Genomic DNA, 23,907 nt, shown 5'->3' on the forward strand with positions numbered 1-23,907 from the left:
TTCAGGTCAATGCTGGAAACGAGGAAGAGCCTGGGGGCGGCCTCGTGCTCGGCCCCCGGGGGGAGTCGCGCTGCTGGCCCCGGGAGCCCCGGGGTGGGGGGATCCAGGCCCCGGAGCGCAGCAAGGAGGGGCGCCCCGGGACCTGGCCGGCCTCCCGAACCGCCCCTCACGAAGCTCCCAAAGTCACAGGCTTTCAGATTTGAACCGAGGAGGCCGAGCGGCCGGGCTGAGGTTCCCAACCGCCATTGGCTGCGGCGGCGCCGTGACATCAGCGCGGGGGCTGCGGGGCGGGGAGGGTGCGGGAGGAGCCGGGAAGGGGAGTGTCCGAGCGGCTCCCTGCCCTGAAAGCTGGAGCCCGAGGAAACAGACGCCGGCGCGGACATGGGCCGCCAGCCCCGCCGCCTCGCGGAGCCCACCGAGGGGACAGCGCAGCCGCGCCGGCTCGGCGCTCGCGTCTCTGGGGACCCAGGTAGGCGACGGGTACCCGCCTCTGGCCGTGACAGCCACCGGAGCGGGGCGGGCTGGGCTTGGGGACCTCGAGCCCTGCTAGGGGGCGGAGAGAATTGAAAAAGCCGCGATAGGGGCCGTGGGGCCGGGAGCCGGGCAGAGCCCCCCACTCTCCTGGGTGGCAGGGCTGGGGCCCGGGCGCGTGCGGGGCGGCTCGGGTGCCTGGGACGGGGGCCACGCACCCTGGGTCCGAGCAGAGTGGGGCTGGGGAGGAGGGGGTGGTAGAGAGCCGGGCGAAGCCTCGCTCCCAGTCGATTTCCTCTGCCCAGACTAGGATTCGCCCGGCCAGCCCCAGGCGCTGCTGGGGATGGGGATGAGATGCGATGGGATGGGGGACACGGCTTTTTAGAGGTCCACCCTTTGCCCGGGGACGGGGGTGTGTGTCGCCGGGGACAAGGAGCACAACAATCGGCGGCGCGCGGCCCGCGGTCTCCTCGAGGGGGGCGTGTGTACACAGAGTTCGCCATGAATAAGAACCGGATTGTTCGCCCGTAGTGGCAGAGGCGTGTAGACACGCCACCCAGTGTCACCGGGCCTGGGAGAAGAGAGGCGAGGAGAGCTGCCTGGAAGGGACTGGCCGAAGGAACCGATGCTACCCCCCTCACCCCTCCCTCCCGAGCCTTCCCTCCCCGCCCGGCCCCCGCCCCGCGCGCCCGCCTCCTCGGGAGCCCGGGAGGCCGAGGCGGGGAAAGGCCGAGGCGCCGTTGCGCGGGGTGGGGCCGCTTCCGAGGCCGGGAGGGGACTGCGCGCTGGAGCCGGTGAAGCTTTCCTGGCCTGGCCACCAGCCGGGAGCGGTCGGTTAATGATTTAACCACCCGCTTGGGGCGGTGGAACTGCGATCGGCCGCCTCTAGCTCCGCCCCCTCCTTGGAGCGCCCCCAGGCGGGGGCACAAAACTGCCCCCTGCCCCGAGTGCGGCCCCTGGGAGCTCCTCTGCGGGCTGGGTGAGTGAGTGTCCCGGCCGGCTGGGATTGCAGGGCGGGAATCCGGAGCCACGGCTGGAGGGCTGAGGGTTGAGGCTGGGCGGACTTCCTGGGAGAGGACTGAGCCTGAGCCAGGCGTGTGTGTGTGTGTGTGTGTGCGTGTGTGTGTGTGTGTGTGTGTGTTGTATGTGTGACTGGGGGGAGGGGTGCTCTCTGCTAACTCAAACCAGATTCCTTGTTTCGCGATGAGACACTGCAGCCTGCGCTTTGGAAGTTTTCTTTTTCTCCCTGGGAGAATGGAGGGGAAATACAATGCTTTTTCTTTTCTTGCTGTCACCCCCTTGCAATCTGAGCGGCTCCCACGGTCCTCGGCTGCGTCCCCATTGCCTATTCTTGGCCCCTCTCTCTGAGCAGTTGAACCGGAAAGCGTCTCTGAGCTGCGTAAAGCCCCCTGCTCTTTCTTCTCTAGAGGGCTGAGGGTGCTAGACGGGGAATCGTCCTCTCCCTGCCCCCCAGCGGCCACCGGGACCCCCAAGCCAGCCAGCCAGCGTAAACAGCAAGGGGCCGGCTACAGGAGGGCCTCCAGCAACGCAACTTGGTTGCACCGTCTGGGTTTCTAATAACTCCCCACCCCCCTCCGCCCCCTTTCTGAGGCCGGGGTGGAGGAGGGGACCACCGGCCCGGTGGACTGAATTTTAAGAGAACAAAGAACAGGGCACAAAGGAAGGGGGAAGCGGAGCTGTGGATTTCCCCCCAGAAACGGGGAGTTTGCTGGACCCGGGCTGGGCTCAGCCGAGCCTCTAGGTGGCCCTAGGGCTGTGAAGCAGTAATGGGGCACCCATTCCTGACCTGGAAGGCTCCATCCTGGGGTGGGGGGAGTGGCTAGGACCCGGTGTAGGTGTGGGGTGCCATGTGGGTTCCAGCTTTCATCAGCTGCCCTGTGAGCTGTTCATGTGACTGCCCAATTAGTGTGGTTTATCTCCTGTGAACTTGGACTTTGCCCCTGGGCTCCTTGGGGACAGCTGCCCCTTCCCACAGACAGGGGTTTAGTGAACCTGGGTAGATACTTGAGCGGGTTCTGGTCTTCCCAGGGGTCCTGGTGACCCCTGCAGGGACTGGGAGGGGGCTGGTGTGATAAAACGAATCCACTCCCAGAGGCGGTGGTCTGGGGTCTCTGACCCTCTGCCCTCTCCCTGAGTTCCTGGAGTCGCCGCTCATTGGTGACCTCCCTAGCTCAGGCCTCCGCTTGGAGTGTTCTTCCATTTTTCTGGGACTTCCACCTTCCTCTTTCTTGACACCTCTTCCACTGCTTCCTTCCTCCCACTCCAAGCTGACATATCTCCGCATCCACGATGGTCCAGCCCTCACGGGACTGGAGACCCGGGAGCCCCAAGCCTGTGAGCGTCTAAGAGTGGGGCTGGGCAGATGCCAACCTGGGAGAGGGATCTAGACCCTTCTTTAACACCAGTCAGGAGCTTTCCCAGAAGAGCCTCCAGTTGGCTCTGGTTCAGGGATCCTAACCGCCTCCACCTTTGGAGCGGCTGATTGATTTCTGCTTCAGGGAACAGGCTGTGCCCAGGTGTGGCAGGCAAGGTGTTTGAAGGGCCGCCTCTCGCTGCCCTGCCCCCGCTCTGATTTGGAAGGTGGGAGTGGAGGGCTCAGAGGCCAGAACAGCCTGAATTGCTGCAGTGACTCCAACCTCCTGTGGCTGGAGGTTCTGCAGGCTCAGGATCTTGTCCTTGTGTGGGGGAGGGAGGAGTCTGTCCCTTGGAGGAATGGGATCTGGGTTGATGCCAGAGATAAGGCTTGGGGGCGGAGGCAGAGCATTGAGCAATCTGGCCCTAGAAGCTTCGGGCTGACCCAAGCCTCGGTGCTGGAGGCTTTCACTCAACCTTGGGAGAGGGAACCAAACACGACCCAGCTGGCAGTGTGTCCTGAAAGCCAGCCCCAGCCAGCCCCTCTGGGCAGGGAACTGGGTGGGGGGGAGTCATGCTGGGAGGGACTCGTGAGCGGGATTGGCTCATGGCTCACAGGGGGTTGGGAAGGAAGTTTAGCCGTGAGAGTCCTGGTCCCCGCTCACTGTGTCCCTGGAGATCTAGCATAAAGTACAAGGAGCCTTGGGCTGCCTTCCAGTAATGTGCATCAGAGTCTCCCTCGGCCACTGCCAGCCCGTCGCTCGGGGCTCCAGGCCAGGGTCGCTTCGCTGACATCCAGCACCTTCCTTTGCCTGGAATGGGGGCGCTGGTGATCTCCACTCAGCCTCCCAAGCTGCGAAAGGGTCTCCCTTTGGGACCAGACAAGGGTATTTGGGGATTTTGTTCATGAATGAAAGCTTACATTTCTTACCCAACCCATAGTACCCGCTGGCCTTTCTCTCTTCATCACAGGGGCAGAGGGCATCCGCAGAGCCATAGTGCCAGGGCACAAAAGTGCCTGTGGCTGTGTTCAGGGACACCCAGGGCTTCTCCATCATCTTCTGTCCCGGCCATCAGTGGTGGCAGATGGTGTCAGCCAGGGCCACTTCCAGCCTCCCTGGGAGCATCTCTGGGTTCTTATGCCTGCATCCACGCTGTTCTTGGGGTAACTGAATGTGGTCTGCAGACCCCAGCTTCGGGCTCCCCAGTGAAGCCAAGCCCTGTGTCCTGGAGTTGGTTCTCTGCCCCTCCTCTCCGCACCCAGGTTCCCACTCTGCATCCCTTCTCCGCTCCCCAGAATGTTGCCCTTGGCCCCAAGGCATCAAAGGAGCCCCTGTGTTCCCTCTGCCCTTGGAGTTTAAGGCTCCGTCAAACGGGGTGCAGGGGAAGGAAGGAGCTGAGAGGGAGGGCACACAAGAGCCTCAGGCAGGCAGTATGATTTGCAGACACCTCTGATGAGAATCACGTTAGGTCCAAAGGACCAGGCTTGTTTTACTGTGGGTCGATCACGTTGAGATTTTGTGCAAGTATTTGTTGTTGGAAGTGTCCGGGGGCCCCCCGATTCCTAAGTTCTCTAACCTTCATTCTAAGGAGGACCGGGAGGTCTTTCTCTCTCCCCACCTCCGCTTCGTCCACTCGCTTACTGACCTGAAATCAGAGAGAGCTGAAGTCCTGTCTGAGAAAAGTCAGGCTCCCTGTCTTGTGTCCTTAAAGGTGAAAAGGTCAAGAAGGGAGAAGCAAAAGACCTGCTTGGTCCCCCAGCTGGTCTGGGCCATGATTTATAACTGGGCTTCAGAAGCCAGGAGACATCGAACTTCAAAAAGCTGTTGGCTTGGGACCCTTGTGGATTTGGTGTCTCCGGTGACACTAAAGGCTAAGAATGTGTTCTCTTTGAACTTGGGGAGTGACAGGACAGTGGCCAGAGTGTCGCTGGGGATTCTGGAGTCTTACCTTTTAAGGTGACCTAGGGCACCTGCTAAGAAAGAACAAGTTACAACATCATTTTCACAGCAAACACGCGGAGCGCTTACCCCTTAGGCTGTGCGAGGGCTTGACCTATATTAGCTTGTCGACTCCTCACCATCGTGCTAGGAAGTGCGTGGTGTTATCAATCGCTTTGAAAAGTGATGAGGAAACGGGCACAGGTAGCTTGCCCCAGGCGGCTGAGGGTGGCTGAGCCAGCTCGTAACCATAACCGGGGAGGCTGGTTCCCGGGCCCCCCAGGCTGCAGGCTCCGTCCAGCAGGGCCAAGATGAAGATTCGCCAACCTGCTCTAGAGCAGGACCAGGCCCACCCACCTCTCTCTGCAGACCCAGGCATGCCCTTTGACTCGCCCTCCTCAGCTGAGCACCCTGTGCTCAGAAGAGGCAGATTGAAACCAAACAAGGTCAGATCGATCTGATTTCAAGTTCAGCCACTTCCTTCTGAGGCCCTGGGCCGGTGGGGGCAGCGATGGAGCCCCCAGCAGGCACCCCTTCCCTTCTTTGTGCGCTTCCTTCTGTGATGGGAGCTGGGTGGCTGGGAAACACACACACACGAACGCACGCACAGCAAACCACGCACGATCTCCAGGAAGAGCTCTGTGAACAAGCAAAGTTGCCCAGCGCTCTGGAGCCGCTGGCTCCTCAAGTCTTAGCTCCGGAGCTGTCGCTTCCTGTCACTCCCAGGTCATGGCTCCCTCCTTTCCCTTCCTGAGCCACTGTAACTCCCAAGTAGTGAGAGGCTTTCTCCCTCCCCTCCTATGCCTTTAAGACATCTCTCCTCAGCTTCCCTTCCCCGGGTCCCAAGCTCAGGCTCCTGTGATGAAGAGGGAGGTGGGCACAGCGACAGAGATGGAGCAGCAGAGTGGCCAGGGTGAGCCTGACCCCCTCCCGGCCCAGGAGGAGCGGGTTCCCATTGGGATGGACTTCCAGGCAGTGAGCATTTCCCAGGATTTGTCTGTACTTTGCCTAGAGTGGTGGGGAACAGGGAGCCCAGACTAGACATATTTTACCCTAAAATTCTACGCACAAGTGTTTGTCCTGTGGGTGTTTATATGCATCCATAACCTTCATCAGATCTCAGAGTCCTGCGCCCCAGCAATGCCTATACCCTCCCCGACACACCTGGACGCAAAGTAAGCGCCCAGGGTTCAGGCTCGGGCAGACTTCAAAAGCTGTGTCCTTGGCCGCTGTGTGAAGAACTGGGTGAAGCATTTAGCTGTAAGCCTCCGTTTTCTTATCTGCAAGGTGGGGGATGATGGTAATTCCCTGGGATTGTTGTTGAAAAGTACATGTGAGACGATCTGTCAGATGCCTAGGACGGTGCTAGTACTTGGGAGAGGAAAGAAGCAGTTCCATCAAACAAAGCAGAGAGCCTGGTGCAGAGGAAAGACTCAAAAATGTTCATTCCCTTTGTCATATTACCTTTCAAAACTACGGACTGGTGAAATTCATTGAATAAGCCAGTGTATCCACAATATTGTCATGTTGCCATGCATTCAAAAAAATATTTTACGCTTTTTCATACAAGGTCTTCAAAATCCAGCGTGTGTTTTACGTCTGTAGCGCATCTCAATTTGGACGCCACATTTCATAAATATTCTATTAGAACCTGGAGTTCCTAAAATGTACAGCTGAAAAAGTAGATCCACACTCTCCAGTGTTTGAGACATACTTAAGTTTTCTGATAACTGAATCAAGCATTGATTTTTTTAATTTGAAATAGTACAGGAGCTCCCTGGTGTCTTAGCAGTTAAGGATCCAGTGTTGTCACTGCTGTGGCTTGGGTTCAGTCCATGGCCTGAGAACTTCTGCATGCCGTGGGCACAGCCAAAAGAATATTAAAAGGAAAAAAATTTTTTAATTCAGGGAGTTCCCATTGTTGTTCAGCAGAAATGAATCTGAGTAGCATCCATGAGGACGTGGGTTTGATCCCTGGCCTCGCTCAGTGGGTTAAGGATCCGGCATTGCCATGAGCTGTGGTGTAGGTCGCAACCACAGCTCAGATCTGGTGTTGCTGTGGCTCTGGCATAGGCCAGCCATTATAGCTCCGATTCGACAACTAGCCTGGGAATTTTCATATGCCATGGGTGTGGCCCTAAAAAGACAAAAAAAAAAAAAAAAAAATTCAATTCCTTGGTGGCAACAGAAACATTTCAAGCACTCGCCAGCCTGATGTGATGAGTGGCTACTGTGTTGGATGACTTAGGTTGAGAAGAGCACCGTAAACGCTGGGACCAGAGAGCTTCATTGTCATGGTCAGCATTAAGTTGGCAATTGTAGCAAATATAACAAGACAAGAATGAGGAGTGGAGGAGGCAGAATTATTAGTTGCAGGTGATGGTCTGGTCTGCTTGCAAAACCCCAAAGATTTAATCATAAGGTTGACTGGGGTGAGACAGTACAGGCTTGGTAGGGTGGCCATTAAGTAGACAGACATTTAAAAATTGGAGCTTTCCCATAAGGCCAGATAGAACCAGTCAGAAGAGAAAGAGGGAATTTCTGTCGTGGCTCAGTGGCTAACGACCCCGACTAGTAACCATGAGGTTGTGGGTTCAATCCCTGGCCTCGCTCAGTGGGTTAAGGATCCGGTGTTGCGGTGAGCTGTGGTGTAGGTCGCAGATGAGGCTCGGATCTGGCGTTGCTGTGGCTGTGGTGTAGGCCGGCAGCTGTAGCTCCGATTGGACCCCTAGCCTGGGAACCTCCATATGCTGCTAGTGCAGCCCTAAAAAGACAAAAAAAGAGAGAGAGAGAAGTAGCTGTGTAGAAGGGGGTGGGTACAAACCCATTCACAAGGAGAGATCATAAAATAACCCAGAATAAACATGACAATACTGTGGTAGACTTAACAGCAAGAAAAGCCACCCAATTTAATGGAGGATGTCCAGAAGGGCTGAATAAATGGATTCGAGGACGTGTTGTGATAAAGTCAGTTCTCCCCAAATTAATTTAGTATGTGCTTTCAATTCCAGTGTAATTCCATCAGGATTTCTTTTGGAACTTAATAAAATGTTTCTGAAGTCCCTCTGGAACACTCATTGCAGTGGAAAAGCCAAGACAATTTCAGAAAAAAAGTTAGAAAGCAGGGTTATTATCGTACTAGATGCTCAAAACATATTGTATAGAGTTGACAGGAGGGACTTGCTTTAGAAATGAACAGAGACCAGAGTTCCCATTGTGGCTCAGCAGGTTGAGAACCTGACTAGTACCCATGAGGATGCGGGTTCCATCCCGGCCTCGCTCAGTGGGTCAGGGATCCAGTGTTGCCATGAGCTGGGATGCAGGTTGCAGACATGGCTTGGATCCCGCGTGGCTGTGGCTGTGGCGTAGGCCAGCAGCTGCAGCTCTGTTTTGACCCCTGAGCTGGGGAACTTCCATATGCCATGGGTGCAGCCCTAAAAAAAAAAAAAAAGAAAGAAAAGAAATGACTAGAGACCAATGAGCAGAAAAGGAAGTCTGGAGGTAGACCCATGGGTGGGTGGTATCATAAGGAATTTACTCTCTGAGGGAGGTAGTGTTTGATTCTTTTTAAAAAAACTCGTTAATTTTTATTATTAAATTTCACATCTAACTCATAACAATTCTATATGGAATCAGTAATGAACTTTATATTTTAATTTTTTTTCTTTTGGGGCTACCCCGTGGCATCTGGAGTTCCTGGGCCAGGGATCAGAAGTGAGCTGAGGTTGTGATCTACCCCGCAGCTGGGCAAGGCCAGATCCTTTAACCCACTGTGCTGGGCTGGGAACCTGTGTCCTGGTGCTGCAGAGACACCAGTGATCCTGTTGCACCATAGCAGGAATTCCTATATTTTAATATTTTTAATCTCTTTTAAATGGCCCACAGTTTTATAAACCACAGTCCTCTTTACTTTGATGTATTTCCCTGTAGTATTTTTCTCTATGAGTAGTTTTTAACCATTACGTTACCTGGTAGTTTTAGAAGTAGTGACTCGTTTCATGAAACTTGGGAGTGGGGAAGGTCTTTGCTTCATGACATTAAAGCCAGAAATTGTAAAACAGACTTGACCATGTAAAGTTGGTAAGCACTCTATGGAAAGAAAACAGCAAAATCACCACATCATAAATAGGCACATGGAGTTCCCGTCGTGGCGCAGCAGAAGCGAATCTGACTAGGAACCATGAGGTTGCGGGTTCAATCCCTGGCCTCACTCAGTGGGTTAAGGATCCGGCGTTGCCAAGAGCTGTGGTGTAGACAACAGCTCCGATTAGACCCCTAGCCTTGGGAACCTCCATATGCCGTGGGTGCGGCCCTAAAAAGACAGAAAAGACAAATAAATAAATAGGCATGTGATAAATTTGCAGAGTTCTTTGCAAAATACAGTCAAAAAAATTTTGTTGTTGTTGTTGTTTTTTGGCTGTACCCTTGGCATTTGGAAATTTCTGGACCAGGGATAGAACCAGTGCCACAGCTGTGACCTGAACCGCCTCAGTGACAACACCAGATCCTTAGCCTACCGTGCCACAGGGGAACTCCCAGTCAAACTTTGTAATAGCTTTAATATTTAAAGTAATACAAATCTAGTAGAAAAGATGATGCCCCCTCCCCTGTCTGAAAGGGGGGGGCAAAAAGTCTTCAACAAGGAATTCACAAGAGAAAGGATGCACATGCTAATGCATTTTGAATGCTTACTCTTTAGGAATTGGAAAAATGCAAATTATAAGTTTGTGGGTGGTGGGGGTGGCTATGATGTTTTTGTGTTCAGTTCAACTAAAGGGAAAATGATGGAATCAGACACCATCTTTCGGTGTTGGTGAGACCGTAACTGGATAAAACCTTCTGGAGAAAACGTGAGCAACACGGAACAAAAGTAATCTTACACACTTACTCTCCTCCCGAAAGGACTTGGGCAGACTTAGCTGGAAGTCTATTTGTTACAGCATTTGCGTAAAACTGAAACAACCTAACATCCATCAGTGGCCCTCTGGATGTAAAATTTAGGATATTAAGACTTAATCTAAAAAAAATGTAGCATTATTTCTTAACATGTAACTAGTTTCACTCAAACGAAAACAATGGTCGGCTTTATTTGTCCATCGGCAATGGAAGGTGCTGCTTGTAGAAAAGAGGCGAAAGTCTAAATCAGTACCAGCCCTTAGAAGCCATGTGCAACCCTTGTATCATTTACAGTTTGAACAGATATGCTTTAAAGAGTAAAAAGAGATGTGTGAAATAAACATTTTATTGAATCCAGTGTATTCCCAATATTATCATTTTAACGTGTGACCAGTATAAAAAACGACTTATCTTGCATTCTCTCTTTTTTATTCTAAGTCTTTGAGGTGTGGTGTATATTTTACCCTTTAGCACACGTCAATTTTTTTTCCTTCTTTTCATGGCTGCACCTTCGGCATACGGAGGTTCCAGGCTAGAGGTCGAATGGGAGCTGCCCCTGCCAAACTTGACCACAGCCACAGCAACGTGGGATCCAAGCCATGGATGTGACCTACACCATAGCTCATGGCAACACCAGATCCTTAACCTGGCCGGGATCGAACCCGCAACCTCATGGACATTGTGTCACGTTCTTGACCTGCTGAGCCACAGCGGGAACTGCTGCACATGTCAGTCTGGACATCTCAAGTCCTCCAGAGCCTCATCAGGCTGGGGGCTTCGGTACTGGACAACGTAGGCGTAAATTATTTAATAACCCCCAGAGAGGCTGCAGAAAGTGGGAATCATTCAGTTCCGAGCTTCACCCCACGAGCGCCATGCTGATGAGAGCCTAGCACCCTGGTTGCCAGGAATGGTGGCCTCCCCCCACCTTCCGCCCCAGTAGTACTCTTCTCTCTGGCCTCCCAGCAGGAGTGCCTTGGGCGACAGGCACGTGGTGAAATCAGGGCTCCGGTCACTTTCCCTTCCTTCCAGGAAGAAGCTACCAAGCAGAGGGTGTTTATCTGCAGGAAATGGGATCTGCCAAGTGGGGCTGGGTGGTGGCACCCAGGGGCCAGTGAGCCCAAGGTCTCGATTGGCTGGCAGGTGTGGGGGAGGGGTGGGTGGAGCAAGCACTGGGCGCCCAGCCTGGGAGGTTTTAGGAGAGGGGCTGGGTCAAGGTTCTGGTCTTCCTTCTTGGCCGCTAGAAGCACAGAGAAACACAAGATGGAGATTGGAGCCCAGAGGCAGGAGAAACATTAGAAGGGGGTCTTTGCGCCGGGCCCACTCTTTCCTCTGCTGGGGGAGCCCCAGCTTCTGCTTCAGGGTGGTCCTCCCCACCTCTTACCTCCCAAGGAGTCAGAACACTAGGAGGGTCCTCAGAGCCGGAGGCAGGATGAGATCTCGAGGAAGGAGGAGCCGGTGAACCCTCCCTGGGTTCAGCAGATCCCTGATAGCGTCAATCAAGGGATTCTTAGCCCCAAGGTCTTACCTTAAATAAACAGCTCCCCTGATCCCCCCCACACCCCCCCACGTGCACCTTCTCAGCCAGGGACACCTGAATAAGCGAGGGCCCAGCGCTTCATGCAGAAAGCTTGTGTTGCACTCAAACCGCCATTTAGTGGCTGGGAAAATGAGCCAGGGCACCCACTCCAACTGAGCCTCGGTTTCTCTCTTCCATAAAATGGGGGCGATCATGACCCCCCTCCTTGCAGGGTCAGGGACATACATTTCCCATGTCGCCGTACAATGCCTGGCACGCAGCAGGCACCTAATAAATGGGAGCTGCTGACAGCATGGCTCTTTCTGCATTGTTGGTGGTCGGCCAGTTGCCAGAGCCCAGGGGTGTCCTTGTGTGACCCCGCCCCCTTCTCATCTTCTCTGTTGTTTAGTAGCCACCAGTTGACCTGAGCCAGGGCTGTGGAAGCAGCAGAAACAGAACCTTCACCTGCCCCGGTCATCTTGGACAAGATCCCACTCTGGGATCACCGTGCAGGAGGCTGGCCTTCAGTTTAGGGCTTCAGTGTCGCTGGAAACCGGCCAGTCTGCGGGTTGGGGGTGGGGATTGTTATTTCTCATCTGCTCAGTTGAGGAGCTTCAAGCAACTGCTGGGAAGCAAGTTCTTGGCGGGGGTGGGGGTGGGGGAGTCCTGAGCTCCCTGTTTCTGCTGCCGCTGGGTTTTATAGACCCACTTGTCCAGAGCGCTTACAAACAAAAGGAGGACATGACAAGCACGTCCAGCTGGGGGAGGTGCAGACCTGGGGGAGGGAAGGGATGCGAACAGACCTCAGTGGGAGATTTTTCCGTCTGCGACTGTGCGGCCAGAGCCCTCCGCCACCGCCGCCCCCAGCCTGTGCCTTGCACTGGCCTGCAGCTGCTGGACCCTGAGAACTTGATAGTTTTAAGCTGGTTTTGAAATTAACATTTTTTCCTTAAGCCTTTGATGCTTTGGGATTTTTATTATTATTATTATCAAAACAGCACTACCACATTAAAGGAGACTTAAAAAAGAACGAACGAAGCCTGTGTTCCTCTCAAGCCTGACATCACTGCTTAATTTCTCTGCCTGCCCTCTTGCCTTTGTTCACGGATGCGTCTGTGCGTGTAGTTTGCGATCACCGGGTGTAAACAAATTCTGCCTTTTTTTCCCCTTCCACTTGATGTCATTTGGTCGAGAGTTGGCTGTGGCGTGCACGGTTTTCATCGGCCCTGCTTTACAGGGCTGCAGGATAATCTGTTGAGTTAGTGGCTCCTCGTTTTCTCAGCCATTTTCTGCTCGTTGGGTAGTAGGTTGTTTCTAGTCTCTTGTGATTGAAAAATAAGGCTTCGATGAATATCTAGGATGGGAACTTTTCTGCTTTTTTCAAAGTTCCCTAGGGTAGGTTTCCCGCTATAGGTGCTCTAGAATCTTTTTTTTTTTTTTTTTTTTTTGCTTTTTAGGGCTGCACTTGTGGCATATGGAAGTTCCCAGGCTAGGGGTTGAATGGGAGCTGTAGTTGCTGGCCTATGCCACAGCCACAGCCACAGCCACGCAGGATCCTTAACCTACGGAGCAAGGCCAGGGATCGAACCCGAAACCTCATCGTTCCTAGTTGGATTCGTTTCCACTGCGCCACGACACAGGAACTCCCAGAATCATTCCTGATTGAAAGCCATTATTTAAAGAAGCTGCCGTAACCGCTGATGCCCAGGACCATCCCATCCTGAGATCGTTTGGACCCTGAGCAGCTCTTGAGCTGGGGTTTCGTCCCTCTCACCCTGCTGGTGGGTGGGTGGGTGGGAAGTCCTACCCAACCCCATTCCTAATGCAATGTGGGCAAGGTGGTAGCAGACAGGAGGAGCTCTAGCCTGGTGCCTGGCAGTGAGTCCCCCCCTTGTTATCTGGGCAGGACCCAAGAGACTGGGAGACCGGAGACCTGGGTACCAGTGCCACCGGGGTCACCCCCAGCTCCATGGCCTTGGGCGAGTATTCCTCCGCCCCAGCAGCCCTAGCAGCCCCATCGAGGCCACTGGGTCGCAGGATCTCTGGGCTGCCCACCCTCTCTCAGCCTCGGGAATCCCCGAAGTGGCAGGCCTCGTGGGTGCCTCCATGGGAGTCACGTGACCTTGCCGGTGCCGTATTGTGACACCGCCAAGGGTGTTCTCTTTTCTCTGAGACCTGAGAAGAAAACACCAGAGCTCCCCTGCTGTGTACTGACTTTTTTTTAAAAGAAGGAAAACTAAAATGTATTCGCTGAAGCATGGATTGACAGTAGCCTCGTAGAAAACCTATACGAAAACCTATACGAAGTACACATGCACACATAAATTACATGCTCCACGTTTTAATGTGTGGAGAGCCCCACAGTTTGGGTCGTGCGTGGCTATTTTAGAGGCTGGAGCCCTGGTGTGAGAATAAAGCCTTGGCTTCAATCCATGACCCAGGACCCATCTCTTAATTTAGTCTCTCCATCTCTGAGAATGTGGCTGCGCCACACCCAGGTATTTTAAGGCAGTATTTGACACAGAGACCCACGTGGTACAGGAGTTATAATAGTGACATTTCATGTTTTCATCTTGGGCCTTTTTTTTTTTTTTTTTTTTTAAATTGTGCCTGTTGAGGCTCAGATTACTTTAACGTCCTGCTGCAAACAGTACACTTTCAAATATGAGAGGGCTTGCGGCAGCATTTGTGCTGGAACTAAAAATTTCCAGATGGACTCGGAGTTCCTCTTGTGGCTGCGGTAACAAATTCAACTAGTATCCGTGAGGATGCAGGTTTGATCCCTGGCCTTACTCAGTAGGTTAAGGATCCAGTGTTGCCAGGAGCTGTGGTGTAGGTCGCAAACACGATTTGGATCTCGTGTTGCTGTGGCCAGCAGCTGTAGCTCCGATTTGACCCCTGGCCTGAGAACCCCCATATGCCCCAGGTGCGGCCCTAAAAAGCAAACATAAAAAGATTCCAGATTGACTCAAGTCAGCTAAAATGACCACACAGCCCCCTCAGGGCTCCTCCTGCACGACATAACGATGCGCCTCAAAGCACCCACAGTTCTCATCCCTTGGCTGTTGAAATAAAACAGCCTTCCGCCTTCAGTGGGACTCCTTATCTTCTCAGGATAAGGCTGGTGAGCATTCCAGAAAGCGCTGGATCTTCCTCTGGCGACAGAAGCCAGATCCCCCAAACTCTTACAGGGTGCCCTGGCCCTCGTTGCACTGTTTTCTTGCACAATCCCCTGCGGCATGTTGTTCCAGCTGACAGAGGTGGTGTTGCGAATGCCTCCCCTGTTTTGGCAAAGTCAAGTTCTTCCTGGTGGCAGAACGCTGGTTGTACCCCCGAGGGCAAGGTCCCTGGCCTGCCAGGTGAGATCCACCCCAGAAAAGGCCTTCCTGGGCTCCAGCTTCCCTTTGATTCCATCCTCCCTTCCCTTCCCCGTCTGGGCCCTTGGCTCCTGCAGCTCCCAAACCTGCCCTGAACATGCTCCCCTCTGTCCATCCTCTCAGCCGCCGCCTCATCCTGGCCCCCATCCTCATTGCCCTAAATTCCTGCCTCCCCTCCCTCAAGCCTGCAATCCAGCCACCACGGGAACTCCCAAAACACAGGCTGGATTCCTGCTCAGAATGCCGTCCCAACTCTCATCTTGCCGGGAGAAGCTGTGTGATCTGGCTGGCCCCTGGGTTTGCATTCTGTCCCTCAGACACAAGCGTGTTCCCACCTCAGGGCCTTTGCACGTGCTGTTACCCCTCTGCTGGCATGTTCAAGGGTTGCCTGGTTCCTTCTCATCATCCAGTTCTCAGCTTGTGGGACCCTTTCCTCAGAGGGGCCTCCCCCCAACCCTGTAACTCCCACACTCACTCACATCCCCTCCTCTCCCCCTGACACGGAGGACTGCAAGGTACAGTTTCATTTGCGCCCTGTTCCCCGCCCAGCCAGACTCACACCACACGTGTGCCCCGGGAAGACAGGGCTTGTCCATATGTATAACGTATGTGATATAATGTATTTTCACTGCTCCGGCTTGAGGGCCTAGAAGAGTTATGGGGAAATTGGCAGGTGGCACAGTCAGTCGGTGAATGAATGAATGAGTAAATAAATGAACAAAGCCCTTGTGTCCAATCCAAGCCACAACTGAGGTCATCATTCGTCCTTCTGTCCAGCCCCCCACTTGGGGCTGGAATCGGATGCACCGGGTGGTGAGAAAGGGAAGTGATGGGGTGTGGCTGCCCTGCCTTAGAGGAATGTCCTGTGGTCAGTGGGCCAAGGGCAGAGGTATCTGATTCCACCAGGGGCTGGGCAGCGGGGAGGGATACAAGTTGCCACTCCATCTTCTTTTGAGCCGCCAGGAAGGTGGGACGTGGCTTCCGGGTGGGGGGGCGGGTGTCCCGGGCAGGGAGGCTGCAGGGAGTGGCTGCCCTTGTGGTTGACCTTTCCTCTGTGCAGCCTGCTTTAGCCACTTCCCCAGAGCTGAGTCACAGGGCTGAGCAACACCCCCTCTCAAAGCCACAATTCCCTTTGGCACAGTCCCCTTCCGGGTGGGCGCTCAGGCCTCCCAAAGACCCCCCGTTCTGGCCCCCGCCACCTGCTCGTACTTATATTCAGAGTTCCCTGTCCTCGCCTCCAAAGCGCTCTCAGTTCAAAGCCCAGGGTGACAGTGTCCTTAAGGGGCCGTAAATCCAAGGATTTGAAACCAGCCCTGAAGCCTGTCCTGTCCAGTCTGAGCTCCAGCTTAGGGTCCCAGGACTGGCGGGTCCTGCAGCCCCTCCTTGCTGGGCAGTGGGGCCAGTGTCTGACTCCGTCTAGGCGCCGCTCTCAGGACTTGGGATTTTTCGTGCTGGATGTTGAAGATGGTCTGGCTTTTCACAAGCCGCAAAGCCTCGTTCCCGCCACCAGAGAGCGAGACCACGGATGGCAGATGCTCTACCTTCTGGGCTGTGGGTCTGTGCAGGGTCCCAGCAATTTCAGGACTGGCCCTGCTGACCCTTCTTATCCTGGTCTCCAGTCCTACCCTTGAGAATGTGCTAGAAGCAGGGGAGGGTTCATGGGACGGCGGGGACCCTCCTAGCCTGTAGCCACGATGGCTAGGGTCCCTGGTCCCTGTGGGCACCCACAGAGGTCCGCACCATCTCTGCTGAGTCCTGGGCAGCTGGGCCTGCAGCTTCCTTTTCTCTTCTTTCGAACGAGCGCCTGAGATGGGGGAAACCGCAGCGCCTGACGTTGCTTGCCGGGCCTGGGGGTTCCTGCCGTTATTTTGCAATCCTGGCACAGCTCTGGGGGTCACTGATCCCACAGTTCTGGTCCTTTACAACCCCCCCGGCCCCTCCCTCTCTTGTTTCCTTTTTCTTTTTTCATTTAAAAAAAAATTTGTTTTTCGTTTACCCAGCAAATAGTATTTTATTTTCACACATGCGTTCTCACTCTGGAGCTGGGGTTCTCAACCCAGGGCAATTTTGCCCCCCAGGGGACATTTGAGGACCTTGTGGTTGTCGCAGTCGGGGGAAGGATGTGGCTGGCATCTAACTGGTAGAGGAAGCACCTTACGGTGTGCAGGGCAGCCTCCACGACAAAGAATCCTCTGGCTCAGGGGGTCGGCAGCGTCAGAAGCTGCTCTGGGACAATGCAGGAACCTTCTCGAGGCCACGGCCAGGCCCCTTCTTTCTCTGGACTGTCCCAGCCAGCAGTGGGGAGGGAACTGCCTGGAGATGCTCCCCACCAGAGGCCAGAAAGAAGCCTGCCATGGAGCAGAAAGAGCACTGGGCCAGGGCACTGGCTTCCAGGCCAGCTCTGCCCTTCGGCACATCAACCTAAAGAAGTCACTTTGCTTCAGTAAACCTGTTTTCTCATCCGGAAAACGAAAGAGCTGCACTGGAGTCCCAGGATTCTGTGACCAGAGCCAGGAGCCGAATTGCAGGCAGACTGAGGACGTGGACTTTTTCTGTTCTTGCCTCATTGCTCTGCTGGCAGCAGAAGCCCCGGGGATTCTCCAGTGCCCAGGGTGTCTGAGCCTGACCCCGTCCTCCTTTTCTCCCGCTTAGCCAAAGAGAGTTTCCCCCAAAGCTGATCTGGGAGCCTGTGGCTGCCCCGGAGGGTCACATATGGTGACTCTCTCCTGGAGCAGTGCTGAGGCAGCGACCCTGAGGCCAGTACTTTTCATACGTCTAGTTTAAGGGTCTGCGAATTATGGCCCCAGTCTGGCCCACCGCTTGTTTTTATAAATAAAGTTTTATTGAGACACAGACACACCCATTTGTCTGCATACGGTCTACTGCTGCTTTCCTACTCAAGACAGTTGAGCAGCTGTGACCAAGGCCATATCCGCCGTGAAGCCCCAAGTCTTTGCTGCCTGGACCTCTGTGGAAAATGTTGACTGACCCCTGGTGTAGCTGATTGGAGTCTCATGGTTTAGGGGTTAGATCCCAGGGCTGTGGACAGGAGTGAGGTTAGGGGTAGGGGAAACGAACTTTCCCAAGGGTCTGATGGGGAGAAGGAAGAGAGTAAGCAGGGGGAGCTGGCCGTAGGTGCCTGGCTCCTGCCACTCACCCCAGAGAACTTTGCTGGAGTGACAGACGCTATGGCTGCCAGGGTGGGGGCGGGGAGCATGCTGGTAGGGGAACCATCAGACTGGGTATCAGCAGCTGGACAAGGAATGACCAACAGAGCGTGGGGAGGGGGGCTAGAGGTCATAGAGAGGTCAAGCCAGGAACCCTGGAGCCAGACTGCAGGCTGGAGTGAGTCCAGCACTGTCACTGGGCTTGGGGAACAAGAAAGGGGCTGGCGCAGGGGTGGGTGCAGTAGGAGGGAGGTGTTAGCTTCTCAGCTGGCGTTTGGAGACCAAGCGTGCCATGCACTGCTAGGCAGGATTCCAAGGTGAGCCGGCCTCCTGGAACCCTCCGGAAGCTCATAGTCCGGTGGGAAGGTGACAGTCCTGCTGGTAACGGCAGCGAGAGAGTGATGTCACCAGTTGTGCTGGGAGCAGGGATGTCCAAAGTACTGCTTTGGAGTGGGGAGGCGTCAGCGGGGCTCAAGAAGGTTTCCTCGAAGAAGTAACCTCTCTCTTGGCTGAGCCCTGGAGGAGGTAGGCTGAGCCAGGTGACAGGTATTCCAGCAGGGAGCTGTGTGTGTCCAGTCCAGTCCAGGAACAGGCCCAGGGCCGGGACAGAGGGCAAGGTGGGGGAGCGGTGGCAAGGACGGACGCAGGGACTGGCCCCCGGATTGGGGGTCTGCACTGGGGGGTCCTGGTAAAAGGTGAAGGATGGGGGAAGGGAAGCAGGGCCAGGTGGGATGTGATGGCCTAGTTTAGGGCAACATCAGGGATGAGGAGGGAACCTGGGGCAGGGTGGGTTGTGTGTGGCCAGGAGGCATGGACCTGGAATGATGGGGATGCTGAGAACTGTGCCAGTTAGTGGCACTGGTAGCCCCAGCCACCCCTCACCCACCAGATGTGGTTAAGTCCCTTCCCCCCACCTTGCCCCACTCTGCTCATCTAGCATCTGGGGCAGGTCGCTCCTGAGGGGAAAGGGGCTGGTTTGGCTTCAACACTGGACTTCAACTTGACAGTGGCCAGGAGCTGTGTGGTACCACAGGCTTTCAGGGGCTCTGCTGGACTCCCCGCCTGTGTTCTTTGGTGAATCACCCAAGGGTCTGCTGTTCCCAGGGGGCCTCCCTGTGCCCCTAATGATGAAAGAAACTGGGAACTTCCCATCCTCAGTCTCCGAGAGGTGGAGGCTGGATCCCTGGCCAAGAGCCTGGGGCCCCACGATGGAGATGTTGCCGGCAGGATCCTCACTTACGGGAGACCCAGCAAGGACTGGAAGGAAGGCTGGGGAGCTGGTTCTGTGGGTCCTAGTGGCCCCACCCTCGTTCTGATTCAGAGAGTGAGCCGGGCCGCCCACATCTGCTGCGTCTCCCTGGGGCCCGTGCTGTCCTCTCCTCCTCTGAGGACTGTGACTCAGGTTGAAGCATCCCCTGACTTAGAGATTGAGGTCAGACAGCAGGAAGAACTTACAGCATGCCTTCAGACTGGTAGTTCCCAGGAGTCAAATCTCTCCCTCACCTGCTGCCTGGAGTCACCTGTGTTCCTTGGCATCTTTAAATGGGGCTGTGGTGGCTCTAACACCATCCTGGTGGGGATGCGTGGGGGTCCAGGGTGGGGAAGATACTGTTCTTTAGAAGAAGGTTGGGCTCTCTCAAGTCTCAGGGAGAGCAGGTCTGCGGCTCCTTGAACCCCAAGCAGCACTCCACTAACCCGAGGGCCTGTGCGTGAAGAAACAGGCAGGGATATGAAATTGATGGCTGGCTTATTTCATGCTATTTCATTTTGCTAGGAGAGCGGCGATTTACACAACAGCCCTTGCTCAGGTGGGCTTTTGTGCTGTGTGGACAGCCAGGTTAACCCTTTGCCTGCTGTTCTCTTCTTGCAGCCTTATGATCACCTCCTTATCGCCCCCTCCACCCGCCGGACTTCAGATCTGACCCCAGATCCACCTGTTGCTTAGAGGGACCCCTCCCCTCCGGCAAGATGCCGATCCTCAAGCAGCTGGTGTCCAGCTCCGTACACTCCAAGCGTCGCTCCCGAGTGGACCTCACGGCTGAGATGATCAGTGCCCCGCTGGGTGACTTCCGCCACACCATGCACGTGGGCCGGGCGGGGGACGCCTTTGGGGACACTTCCTTTCTCAACAGCAAGGCCGGGGAGCTGGACAGTGAGTCCATGGACGAGCAGGCCTCCTCCTCGTCCTCTAAACGCAGCCTCCTCTCCCGGAAGTTCCGGGGCAGCAAGCGGTCGCAGTCAGTGACCAGGGGGGACCGGGAGCAGAGGGACATGCTGGGCTCCCTGCGGGACTCGGCCCTCTTCGTCAAGAATGCCATGTCCCTGCCCCAGCTGAACGAGAAGGAGGCCGCAGAGAAGGGCTCCAGCAAGCTCCCCAAGAGCCTGTCGTCCAGCCCCGTGAAGAAGGCCAGCGGGGAGGGCAGCCCGGAGGAGGCGGGCGTGGAGGAGGCCGTGCCCCGGCGGAACGGGGCTGCCGCCCCCCACTCCCCAGACCCCCTCCTCGACGAGCAGGCCTTCGGGGACCTGACGGATCTGCCCATCGTGCCCAAGGCCAGCTTCGGGCTGAAGCACGCCGAGTCCATCATGTCTTTCCACATCGACCTGGGGCCCTCCATGCTGGGCGATGTCCTCAGCATCATGGACAAGGAGGAGTGGGAAGCCCAGGAGGAGGATGGCGGTTACCATGGTGACGATGACCCAGCAGGCAGCCCCTCCCAGGCTCCACCTTCGGCGTCAGCCCCTCCCCTGGCAAGGCCGGAAGGCGAGGGGGGCCCGGACTTGCCCCCGCTGCCCTCCCGCGCCCTGCAGGATGAGGGCTGGGCGGCGGCGGCGGCGGCTGCCCCCAGCCCCGGCTCGGCCCGTAGTGAGGGCAGCCACACCACGCGGGACAGCAGCTCCCTGTCCAGCTGCACCTCGGGTGTCCTGGAGGAGCGCAGCCCCGCCTTCCGCGGGCCGGACCGGGCCCGGGCCACCCTCCCGAGGCAGCCTGACACCGAGTTCTCCTTCATGGATGAGGAGGAAGAGGATGAGATCCGAGTGTGAGGCGGGCGGAGGCGGGGCTCTTGGTTTCGTCCCCTCCCCGCCGCCAGCATGCGGGGGCAGCCAAGAGCCTGGCTTCAGGCCACAGACCCTGGACTCCATGGATGAGGGGCCTTGGCTGAGCTTCGGGGCCGTGGGGGACTTGGGGAGCTGACTTGGGTGTCTGACTTCTTTGCCCACCCTGCCCTGCCGTGCCCAAGCTCTGTCAGAAGTGGCTTCCCTCTCCGGGCCTCCCTTTTCCTCCACCTTGGCCTCCAGTGGCTGCCAGCTGTCAACCTGAGTCCTTGGCACGTGCAGCCAGAGCGGGGCAGCCCGGCGGTGCCAGAGCTAAATACACTTGACTCACCTCTTTTCTCCTGGCATTTCTGATGTGACCGCCAGTAGCCGCCGGAATAAATGCGTGTGACAGGTCACAAGTCCCGGGCCCTCCCTCCGCCGGCCCAGGCCCGGGAAGCCCCTTGGAGGAAAGGCTGCCCGGTGTGTACACTAAACGCCACCCCTTCTGGGGGGAAGAGAGCAGGATGCAGAATGGAAGGAAGGCCCCTGGGCTTCTTGAATTTTCAAGAAGGGGACCCTTCCAGGATGACACTAGAAACGCTGTGGCCCTCTGCTCAGTCCCTGTGGGTTTGTTTGTTGTTGTTTTGTTTAAACCCTTCTAAGCAATGTCGGGAACGGTGTTCAGAGAGCTGCCACCGGAAGGAAAAACGACTCCTTTTAGAAAACCTTGATACTAAGTGCTTCCAAACTTTATTTAGACCTGTTGGGGTGGGTGACTGCGTGTGTGTGTGTATTTCCTCACTCCCTCCCCCATAGTTATTAACAGCGGAAGGCAGCCAGTGTAGAAAATTTTTGGAATATGATTCTTTTAAAAGTTGTTATTCCTATGGGGGGGGATAAAAAGCGCTCTTTTGACTTGTTTCCCACCCCCCCCTCCTTCCGGCCCCATACTGACTACTTCCCTTCCTTCCTCAGGCCTCTGCTGCCCTGAAACCCCCTTCCCTACTTCTGAGTCCACAGCCCTGAGGGTATGGGGTTGCCAGATTTAGCAACAAAACAAAGCAACAGAATGCTGAGTGAAATTAGAATTTCAGGCATACAGAGGAGAGTTTTTTAGTATAAATATGCCCCATGCCGTATTTGGAATGCACGCGTGCTAAAACAAATTATTCGCTGTTCTTCTGAAATTCAGATTTCACTCTGCATCCGTAGAAGTGTGCCCAAGGGGATTGAGTCGAGCTTGGGGGTGAGTCCCAGGGTTAATAGATGGCCTGTTTTTCTGTCCTGGGAACAGGCTGACCCACCTCCTCCTGTCCCCTTGTAGCCAATGGAGGGCGGGGGCAGACAGAACCACCCCAGGATCCAGCCAGGGCAGGGCACGCAGCTGGCCCGGCCTCCTGGGTTTTCCCAGATCCAGACTCGGACACTAGTTTAGTTCTTGATCCGTGTGCCCCATTGGTGCTCGTTGCTAGTGTAGCTCCCTTGGTGGGGGAGGGATTGAAGAGGCTGCGCAGCCCCCACCATCTGCCCTTGAAACCCATCTAGACAGTGGTCAGTTCCAGATTCTAAACTGCGTTTTTTTTTTTTTTTTTTTTCCGTGAAAATGTTAAAACAGCAAGGAAACATTAAAAAAGCCTACAGCACGCCTGGTGTCTGTCTTTGCTTCTGGGAGGGGCTGTTATTTCAGGATGCGATGAGGGGCGGGGATGGGGTGAGTGTATAGCACTTTGGGGTCCGAGGTGGCTTCTTTCTCTGTGACTTCTGGGCCCGCCCACCCGCTCTGCTCTCCAGCTTCTGGAAGGACAGGACCTCGTCTGCCCATCAGCCTGGGCAGCCCCAGGAGCTCTGGGATTTGGTGTCTAAACTGCCACTTAGCAGTTTGGGGCCCTCAGGGGCTCAGCCACTCAACCGTTTGGTGCCCACTCTCCTTCTGCTAAATGCGAGTCATGCTGCTCTTGCTGGGCTGGGCTGGAGACAGGGTCACTGCCGGGGTGTTGGCGAAGTTGCTAAACCGAGGGAGGTGTCTGAGCCGTGTTGGAGCCGGGGAGAAGGTTGCCACCAGGACGCTCAGGCGCTGCCCGCCTGCCCGCAGGGGAAGGGGGGCCCTCCGTTCTCTCCTCTCCACCCTTGTACGTCTGTCCCGGAGAATGAACTTACAGGGGGTGTGGTTGCTGTTCTGCCTCTTGGCTGTGGGAGGGAGACCCTGGTGTCCCCATCTTGTGGGGGAGATGTGCTCCAGGGGCCACACGGCCCCCTCGGAAATCACCAAGGTAGAGTCTGAACACACGCACCTCAAAGCTCCATTACTTGGGGCAGTGAGATGGGGCGTGTGCCTGGACAGGACCCGTGACCCCTCTGTGGTCCAGCTCCTCCCTCCCCCATCAGCCTGGGCAGGGCTGTCTCTGTCCTGAAGCCCCTCACAGCCCTTCTTTCCACCTGGCAGCCCTTGTGTGGCTGAGTTCCTGGAACCCCTGCCCTTCTCCCTGCAGCGTCTGCAGGGAGAAATTGAGGTGGGAACATCCTTCTCCTGGGAAGCGATTAGAAGCATAATTAAAATGTCGCCCGGGTCCCTCTGTCCCTAGACTGGCTCATCAGAGCTGCTGAGGGATGTGGTTAAGTGTTAGGAGTAGGCAGAGCCGTGGCCCCCAAGGGGGCAGGGGGAGGGGGTGGGCACACAGCCAAGCCCAGCTGGAGTGAGAGGTCCCCCTCCCGGGGGGGCGGGGATTGAAGAGAGGCGTGCACTGTTCCGCAGGCCCAGGCAGGTGTGACAGCACATGGGTGGGGGTGTGCCTCCCAGACATGGTGTAAATCCCCCCCCCCCCCCGCCCCGCTCCACCCACATCACTCACCCAGGGTTCTTGAGTATCTGGGAGCCGCTGGCCACCCCAAGGCTGCCGGCCTGCTTTTAGAATTGATGGGAAAGTGCCAGCCCTTCAGGAAGATCCGGGGGCCTCAGAGGGGCCCGGCTGGTCCCACGCTCTAGGGGGATGCTTTCTGATTGGGGGCTCGGGGCCCACCAGGCAAGTATGGGATCACCAGGCAGGACTAGCAGAGCCGCCAGCTGTAACCTTGGTTTGCTGTGTGGCTTTGGGCCAGTAATTGTCCCTCTCTGGGCCGCTTCAGTTTCT

General features: G+C 55.8%; 1 protein-coding gene across 2 annotated transcripts; it reads left to right on the forward strand.

Moving 5' to 3' along the window:
* On the forward strand, positions 31–22,423 carry CDC42EP4 (CDC42 effector protein 4). 2 transcript variants are annotated; one of them, XM_003131243.5, is made up of 2 exons: positions 31–469; positions 19,614–22,422. In XM_003131243.5, the coding sequence occupies exon 2, from the start codon at positions 19,712–19,714 to the stop codon at positions 20,783–20,785; it is 1,074 nt and encodes a 357-aa protein (XP_003131291.1). In that variant the 5' UTR covers positions 31–469; positions 19,614–19,711; the 3' UTR covers positions 20,786–22,422. The 2 variants fall into 2 exon arrangements, with proteins under 2 accessions (XP_003131291.1, XP_003358042.1); XM_003357994.4 differs by lacking the exon at positions 31–469 and adding an exon at positions 1,212–1,450 and having other exon boundaries at positions 19,614–22,423.

This window comes from Sus scrofa, chromosome 12 (genome assembly GCF_000003025.6).
Source record: "Sus scrofa isolate TJ Tabasco breed Duroc chromosome 12, Sscrofa11.1, whole genome shotgun sequence".
Classification (NCBI taxonomy): domain Eukaryota; kingdom Metazoa; phylum Chordata; class Mammalia; order Artiodactyla; family Suidae; genus Sus; species Sus scrofa.

Bases quoted from the DNA above. Each gene is read 5' to 3' on its own strand.
- CDC42EP4 (XM_003131243.5), top strand. From the start codon at position 19,712: ATGCCGATCCTCAAGCAGCTGGTGTCCAGCTCCGTACACTCCAAGCGT.